The following is a 9,136-nucleotide window of genomic DNA, read 5'->3' on the forward strand; positions in this document are numbered from 1 at the left end:
CTTTGACGATATATTCGTCCATAGTCGTGCCGAGCACGGAAAGTCAGACGTGGATAACCACATTGACCACTTGCGAGCGGTGCTCGAGTGCATGCGCACTAATAAGTTGTATGCCAACTTGGACAAGTGCGTCTTTGGCGCGGAGGAGATACCTTTCCTCGGGTGCTTCATTGGGAAGCGTGGCTTACGGGCAGATCCTGCCAAAGTCAAGGCCATCGTGGACTGGCCGGTTCCCAAGAACCAAAAAGACTTACGCAAGTGGCTAGGCTTAGCCAATTACTTGCACAAGTACAGTGCGAACTACGCGGAGATGGCTCGGCCATTATCAGATCTCCTTAAGAAGGACGCACCATGGTGCTGGAACGTCGAGCACGACGGAGCCTTTGAGGCTGTGAAGAAGAGCCTTCTCCAGGCTCCGATCCTTGCGCTACCGGACCCGGATAGTCCGTTTAGCGTCGTCTGTGACGCCTCCGATTTTGCAATCGGTTGTGCTTTACTACAAGCAGACGCCGAAGGGCGTGAACGCGTGATCGCGTTTAAGTCTCGCCAGCTCAAAGCTGCAGAGAAGAACTATCCAGTTCATGACAAAGAGCTACTTGCAATGAAGTATGCTCTAGTCAAATTCAGGGTACACCTGCTAGGGTCTAAGCCTTTTGTGATCTTTTCTGATCATGCGTCGTTACGCAGTGCGACACAGTCGCCTCATCTCTCTCAGAGAATGGCAACATGGCTTCCCTTCTTTGCCGAGTATAACTTCGAGGTGAAGTACAAGCCGGGGCGGCTTAATGTAGTGGCCGATGCGCTCTCGCGCAGGCCGGACTACGAGTTAGCTCATGTCACGACAGTGACGTCGTCGGTGCCTGACTTGATACGCGGAGCGTATGCACAAGACGACATGTGCGTAGCGCTGCTACGGGCTCTTGGGAGCGAAGAGTTTAAAGACTCTGACAAGGAATTGTCTGGGCGCTTACGCGCGAGGCTGCATCGATACTCACTCGATGGCGGCCTGCTGTACTACAGCACCGACGCTGAGGATAACCCTCGTGTAGTCGTTCCTCATGATGAGGATCTAAAGTATCGAATCCTCTATGAGGTTCATGATACGCCCGTGGGCGGGCACTTAGGTCGAAAGAAGACCTATGGCTCGGTGAGCTCGATGTACTGGTGACCCAAGATGTATAAGTGGGTCGGCACCTATGTACGCACGTGTGAGACGTGTCAACGGACAAAGTCCGCGCCGAGCACGGCAGCGCCATTGGCGAGTTTGCCTGACCCCAAGGGATGCTGGCAGTCCATGAGTATGGACTTTGGGTTTGGCCTTCCCAAGGATAAGGCGGGAAACACAGGTATAGTGGTCTTTGTAGACCGATTGAGCAAGATGGCTCATTTAGCGGCAGTGCCGGACACCATTGATGGTGAAGGTACAGCTTTGCTGTTTTTAGACCGAGTCTTTCGCCAACATGGCTTACCTGAGGCAATTGTCTCGGATCGAGATCCGCGCTTCACCGCGAATTTCTGGACGTTTCTCTTCAGAGTGCTCGGCACTCGTTTGGACATGTCCACAGCGGACCATCCGCAGACCGATGGTCAAACCGAACGCGTGAATCGCGTTGTGGAGGATACCCTCCGAAGCGTATGCGCTGAGGCGCCAAAACGCTGGAGCCAGATGCTCCCACTCGTTGAGTTCGCATTAACTAATGCAGTGCACGCCTCGACAGGCTACACTCCGTTCTATGTGAACGGCTTGGTTAGCCCTCGCGTCCCACTGACGCCGCCACGCAGTGGCTCAGGGCTTGGTGGGGGAGGGATAGCCGAGCGGCTAGCTGATGTCAGCCCTGTTGCGGTTCGCAAGCAAGTCGATGACTTTGTCTCTTTGAGACTGAGCGTAATGCGTCAAGTACGCGACGCTATGGCTGAAAGCCAAGACACGCAGAAGGAACATGCAGATGCCAAGGGCAGGAGCAATGTTGAGAGGTTTGAGGTCGGTGACCAAGTTTTATTAAACGCTAAAAACCTACCTACTCATGCAGTGTCTGCAGTCTTCAAGACGAAGTTAAGACCTCGGTTCATAGGACCGTTCAAGGTCGTGGCCAGGAATGGCCTAGCGTATACGCTCAACCTTCCGAAGAAGATGCGCACGCATCCGGTCTTCTATGTCGGCTTGCTTAAGCCATACCAAGACCCTGCTCAGGTGAGCGCGGAGGCGTTGGCACCAACGGTGGCTGGGCCACGGACAGCTGCAGGGCAGCAGGTGGTAGAGCCACGGGAGGCTGAACGACAGCAAGTGATGGATCCACAGATGGCTGATCAACAGCATGTGGCAGAGCCACAGGTCGCGGAGCGAAGTGCTCGAGATGCAGGAGCAAGGCAAGCTGAACGTTCAGCCGAGCGACTGGACGCTCAAGGTCCGAGACCTGGTTGTGAGTCAGCAGTGGTGGCTCTAACCTATCCACAAGGTGGATCATCTCTTCGAGATCGACCGATGGGCGGTGAACGTGAGCGTTCGCGTCGTGGACGCCGGCGTCGTATGGACGCAGACGCCGTTCCGGCAAGTGCTGACTCTCTCCGCGAGAGCCCAGCTGAGGCAAGGCCTCCTCCTGCTCTGCTCGATGAGCATGGTGAGCTCCACTTTTACGTGGAACGCCTTGTGGCGTGGCGTAGACGCCAGGGTCGTACCCAGTACTTAGTGAAGTGGAGGGGTTACCCTCACTCACAGAACTCATGGGAGTTTGAGGTTATTCTCCGGCAAGATTGCCCTGACGTCGTTGACGCTTACGACCGGGCACATCATGTGCCGAAGCGCCACCATGGCGTGCGACAGCGTCGCCAGGCGCTGGGCGCCTCCCACTAGAGTGGGGAGCGATCAATTCAGTAGCTGAGCTCAGGCTCTGACCAGTGGCTGCAGCAGCCAGCTCGTACGTATGAGCGGTGCTCGCAGCGGGAGCAGGAGGTGGAGAGACCTCGTAGTGTTAGGGACATGGCCCCGAAGGAAGCAGGTGCTTCGTGCTGTGCTGAACAAGGTTCAGGCACAAGCGTCTCGATAGACGCATAGTTGTTTTGAAACAACTTGCTCGATGAGCATGATCCAAATGTGGATGCGCTGTAACAGCGAAAGTGGTGTCCCGGACGGGGATCGAGCCACTGGCCTTTGGCTTGACAGGCCGAAGCTCTACCATTGAGCTATAAGGGCGATGCCCGTACGTCAGTCCGAGAACGGACTACTCATGGTATGAGAGGGCTGCGCCCGGGTGGATTTGAACCACCGCCCTGTGGCTTCCAAAGCCAGCGCTCGACCACTGAGCTCAAAGGTCGTTGCCCTTAAGCTGGTCCATTCAAGGACAACAGTTCATGGAACGAGAGGGCTGTGCCCTGGTGGGTTCGAACCACCGACCTGTGGCTTCCAAAGCCAACGCTCGACCACTGAGCTAAAAGCGGATTGCTCTTAAGCTTGTCCAAGCGTGGACAATCGTTCATGGAACGACAGGGCTGTGCCCTGGTGGGTTCGAACCACCGACCTTTGGCTCTCAAAGCCAACGCTCAACCATTGAGCTAAAAGGGTGTTGCCTTTAAGCTTGTCCAAGCGTGAACAATCGTTCATGGAACGAGAGGGCTGTGCCCTAGTGGGTTCGAACCACCGACCTGTCGCTTGTGAAGCGAGTGTTCAACCGCTGAACTGCTGTCGACGACTCGAATGAGTCAAGAGCATTGCTCTAAGCGGTTTGCAGCTCTTGGAGTAGGCGCGGAGCGCGAGCGTAGGTCTGAGACCGCTTGAGAGCAAGATGCGCGCTGCGCTTGGAGCATTGGGCCGTGGGCCGACGACGAGAAGTTGGGCATCAACGATGCGTAGGCGTTTGTGAGCTCACGGAGCTGTACAACGCTGGTGTGATGTGTAGTAACCTCCGCCGTCTTAACAAGACGTGACCTCGCTGAGGAGAGTTTCGAGAACGGAATGTTCTCATCTTAGTGGGGGAGAGCGTAACGGGGTTACATGGTGTGGAACACACAGGGGTACGAAGTACCCGGAGAGCTAACAAACTCTCAGTACATAAGTTGGAGAGTTAACAAGGTCTCTCAGTACGTTGGCCGAAAGCCACACGTTATGCATTTGATTAGGTTTAACTATGCTAGATAGTTAAACAGATACATTTACCCCTAGGCGGCTTGGCCGCAATAATAGTAAATAAAACACTTCTGGTTTTGAAGCATAAAAGTTAAGGTGTTAACTTTGAGCCCTGGTCTTGGGCTGTAAGTTCCTTTGGACAAGGAGCTTAGTATTAGTGACTCTTTGAGTCGAACGTCTTCCTCTGACGCTAAAGCTACGGCAGCCCCGCTGCACTAAGGACGCCAAGACGCTCCCGTACTACTAAAACATAACAGATCTCCATGTCAGTATAGGATACCATGTTGGCCCTCGAACATCGCACAACACAGCCCATCTGTGCGCCCTAAGCACTGGCACCAATGCTCGTTCGCGCCAAAACTTGTGCGCCCCACGCTGCTCGTTAATTTTGTAGGAATGTGAAAATTTTACGAAAATATTTGACGTCGCTTGATTTATAATTTTTTGGCCAAGTTAAATGCCACTAATGTGAATATGATTGGTCAAAATATACGAAATGGGGCAGAATGCCCTGTTTGGCACGCCGTTTTCACACCCCGTAATGATAAATTTGTCAAAGAGGGCATTTTGCCCCCCCCCTTGGGTTAATTCTTACCCTTTAAAAAATGTTGCCAAAAAATATGAAAGGGTTTAAAGCTCGATGCCCTCCGACTATCGCAGCATACGTGCTGCCGATAGTTTTAGTATGATTCACCCGTAGGAAACAATTGAAGACTCGAATGGCTACGACAGTATTTTGTCGTTGGTAATCCTAGCGGCACCAATGTAGCTTACTGGAAACAAAACAAACGATCAAAGCCAGTGAGTTTTGACAACAGCCTGTAAATGACTGAATTAAATCTGAGTTTGAAATTAGTTTAGAAACCTACAGAACCAGCCGACTTCAGGATATGACGGGGTTCTCCGTCTTTGCAGTCATCAAACTATTCAAATTTGCATCCATCTTGTCATTCACACCACTCTTTCATTGTACCCGGTACTTGTGCGAAACACCGGCAGTGAATTAAAAGAGGCAGGTTAATGCGACGGCATCTATTTCGATTTACGAGTAAGGCTACTAGGCATTAACGCGGTGGGCCAACCCACTGCGTTAATGCCTAGTATTTTAGTAAGTTGTTACCTTTCAAAAATTTCCGTGGCAAAACAAATTTTAAACTCATTTTTTGTAAGATAATATCAACCCTCTTTTCCTTTTAAAATTTATAATATATGTGTTCTGTTAGATATTCCACTCGGTACTGATGACTTGGTACTTGTATCGATTTACTAGTAACGACCATCCTACCGTTTTGAGGTACTAATGATGGTTTCGGTATTTGTATTAATATACTGTACCAGTGAGGGCGATGTCACCGAACCACCTTGTTGGGCTGTTCCCTACAGCACTAAAGTGGCTTCTATCCCAGTATCAATTTCTGTCATACACTTTAGTCTGTGTGATGTTGAAGGGTATCTGTTTCCCAACATGCCTGTCACCCGTACCGCCCTTTTCTCGTGAGCAAAAGTGTAGTTTGATTAAGTCAAGGTGGCTACTATTAATAACTGGCAAGAACACCAGTTTTTGCAAAATCACAGACCTTTATACAAACGTTTCACTGTTGGAATATATTTGTTTAAAATCTCTCAAGAATCGAGTGTTGTAATTTACTTGCCAAAAACAGCTGTTACTCCTCTTTATAACGCTACATCATGTTTGTCAATTGGGCTACTAGGTGCCGCAGATTTAGTTAAGCACCCAATCGAGGCTACTAAACTGTTAATTTATATCAAAAAGGTAAGAAACATGTCCAGTGTAATTTGAACTGCACGTTGGGCTTGGTGCAATAGGATTTCACAAAAATTGAAAACGACGTTTTACTACATTTTCCTTACAGCATAACAAAGGCACCAAAACTCCGATTTATTTTTAAATTATAATCATAACTTCTGAAATATAGAGATAATATTACTATTTTAAATCGAAAATAGTACTATTGCAATTAAAAATATTATATGATGTATGGGTAATGATGATGCATAGGCGTGCTTATATGCCTTTTCATATGGTGGATCTGCGAAACAGTATAAAGATTGGATGTAAAATGCGCGGTTCTCCCGGAGCTGGGCCCGCCTCATAAATACCGGGCGGCCCTGCTTCGCGAACTCCCTGTGCGGGTTTGCTCCGGCTGTAAAACGCGACCTCGCCTTAGTTGGAAAAGCGCTTTGTGTACATGTTTCACGCACCTCGAGCTGTTTAATCTTTACCTAGCTCCTCTAAATCGGTTATTTTTTGGACAATCTGCCCAAGTTTGGACAGATTTGGATTGACCATACATTTTTTGCCATTTCAAAACGACATGCTAACTTTGACTCCGACCGTTGCATGAATTAATACTTCCCACGGTTCTCCTACCCCCTTTGGTTAAAGGTTATTATGGGCCACGAAAAGCTTGAGGGTCTTTAAGATACTTGGTATATAGGTTGCTGATTCTTGCGGCTGTATCAATCGGATATCCCGAACGAAATATTTCATCGTATACATCAAATGCCTGGCTCTTCTTCTGCAGGAATGCCGAGAACATCGAAGATAGCTCCTTGATCGCCGCCACTTCATCGTCGTCGAGACGGAACAGCTCACTCAGTTTGGTTCTCTCTTCATTGGCTTCGCTCAAACGTTCATCAGTGCGCAAAAGTTTTCTGCTCATGACGACGGGTTTCTGCGCATTGTCAAACGACTGGATTAGACCAGGCGACACCACTGGCGAGCTCTTCACGTTTGTTGGTAGTGCGTTCCCGCAGATAAAGTGTGAAACGGCAAGCAGGAGGAAAGCAAGTCGCATTTTTTTCTCTTGAAAGGGCTTGCTTCAGAGTCGAAGAATTGAAGAATGAGGGTGACGGTGAGTCCTGGCTGGCACGATGAAACTTTCATCATGCCAGGACTCATCATGAAAGCGGCTTTAAAATGTCGCATTTAAGCAAAATCAGGGAATGTACCGATAGTACCACTGTCCAGCAGTAATAGGGTCACAGCTGTGACTCACACCATGGGGAATGGGAGAGCGGGTGTCATGAGACTGCAAATCTCCAAAGTGGAGGAGTCGGCTGGAATTCTGTCACCCTCGAGCTATGCTTGACAAGCTTTAATCCTACAGTATAAGACCGGATTTTTAAAAAGGGACACTTCCTACATTCAGTGAAAAGGGTTACCCTTTGTATTACCCAAAAAAGTGAGTGGGTTACGTGTACTCAAAGGAGATCGAGGATTGTAGCCCGTTCACTTAAAAGGATCTCAGAGCAACAAGATCTGGGTAATTGTCGCGGGAATTACAAATAGCTGACATGAAGTTATATTCACTATAATATATAGAATGTTCCGGTATCAGCTTTCCTAATCGGCTTGTGGTCAATTTGAAAGAATTCTACCAGGGGACACCAATCAAAGCGGATGTAGGTTGTTACTAGAGATGCAGCGAGTATGTCTTAACTTTCTTTAACGTTCCCTAAGTTAAGCTTATTGATAGTAATCGTTTGTGTCGCCTTTTTAAGAAATATCACTCCACATTTCTACACTGAAGATCAGGTGGTAAGTTAAACTGGTAGCTATTTAACGTTGCTTATTAATAGTGGTCATCCTTACAAACATTCTAATCTAATACGTCTACCAAAATGCCCCATTTTATAACTCACTTACTTTATTAAACGCATTTGAAAACTTTTCACTTTTCAATGAGAATGGCCCGAAATAAATCCACGGATAGCCTATCCGATAGCCCATCACCTGCTCAAGAATGATTTGTGCTTCCATTTAAGCACAAATCATGAAGACCTGGTGCTGTCAATTACAGCCAGTCATTTCTCCTGCCGGTTTTGTTGTACAAAACCGTACAATTTGTAGAAAGGTTATTAGTAACTGTCTAAACCAGCCGATACTGCACATGCAAAAAAGACAGTGCAAGGGAAATCACTTAAATTTACACTTAGCATAATAAGAAGCACGCTTTTTTAATTTAATGGCTTATCTAATCACAATGGAAGAAGATGTCATATCATATGGTGGACTGCTTCTTAAATTCAATTGTGATTATTATGAATAGATCAGTCATTAAGAAGATTTGCATAATTGTAAGCACTGCTGTCGACGTCTGGTGTACTTACCCCTCGACGTCCAAAATCGCAAACGACGTAAAAAAAATACACCCTTCGACACCCACTTATGAGTCACTCTTTCGAATTAAGTTGCTGCTGTTCGTGGAGATCAGTTGTTGTTCATCCTCCATGGCCGTTTGGAGCATCCTTTTGGTACAAGCCCGCAGAGGAACGTCCGATGCGCACGTCGAACAACAGCAAACAGGGATTGACAGAATCTGCAGTGCCCAGGCATCAATTATTGGTCCACACTGATCTCGTGCATACGAGTGCTTCATGTCACTTGGTCGATGTTCGGATGACCGCGCGGTTTATGCTGCCTTAGCATCTACCACGCGGTCATCGTTTGACGCCAAACAAGTGCACCTGTTCACTACCGGTAGTTTGGCGTCAAATCAATATGGCTGTACTGAATTGGCGCTGAGTGGTGCAAAATGAACGGTACGCTGGGCGCGGAATAATCTTAGTGGCTTGCCAAGATCCATGATATTTTTAAAGTAGGAGTCATGCGCATGGAAAATATGGCAGCTAGCAAGCTGAAAAATGGCAGGTTATTACTGGGCTCTGTCGCATAGTTTCGACCAATAACACTACGAGAATCCAATGGGTGTCGGCGTGGTGCAACGCGACATCGAGTGCAAAAGATCAGACGAAAACGGCGTCGTCGACGTCGAATCGGTGTCAAGGGTTGCGACGTCGATAGCTGAGTGCCGTATTATGCCACATTTTGCACACTTTTGGTGGAGTACACCAAATTTTGCGAGATTGTCTAAATGCCCATTGTCGCGCCAGCAAGTGACAGTTCTGGAAAATATTTTTTATTCATGTAGTGATTCGCCTCGGTATCAAGAAGAAACATCGAATCTATCACAATGTCGTAGAGAAGACGTT

General features: G+C 48.2%; 1 protein-coding gene and 1 non-coding gene across 2 annotated transcripts; both read right to left on the bottom strand.

Moving 5' to 3' along the window:
• Nucleotides 1-3,613: 3,613 nt before the first annotated feature.
• On the bottom strand, nt 3,614-3,677 carry PITG_25681. The gene has a single exon. It is a non-coding gene; the product is annotated as a tRNA-Val (tRNA).
• Nucleotides 3,678-6,531: 2,854 nt separating this feature from the next.
• PITG_02860 (secreted RxLR effector peptide protein, putative) lies at nt 6,532-6,939 on the bottom strand (the record flags this gene model as incomplete). Its single annotated transcript, XM_002907697.1, has 1 exon — nt 6,532-6,939. The coding sequence occupies one exon, from the start codon at nt 6,937-6,939 to the stop codon at nt 6,532-6,534; it is 408 nt and encodes a 135-aa protein (XP_002907743.1).
• Nucleotides 6,940-9,136: the final 2,197 nt, after the last annotated feature.

The sequence above is a fragment of the Phytophthora infestans genome, genomic scaffold, assembly GCF_000142945.1.
Source record: "Phytophthora infestans T30-4 supercont1.3 genomic scaffold, whole genome shotgun sequence".
NCBI classification, from domain to species: domain Eukaryota; phylum Oomycota; class Peronosporomycetes; order Peronosporales; family Peronosporaceae; genus Phytophthora; species Phytophthora infestans.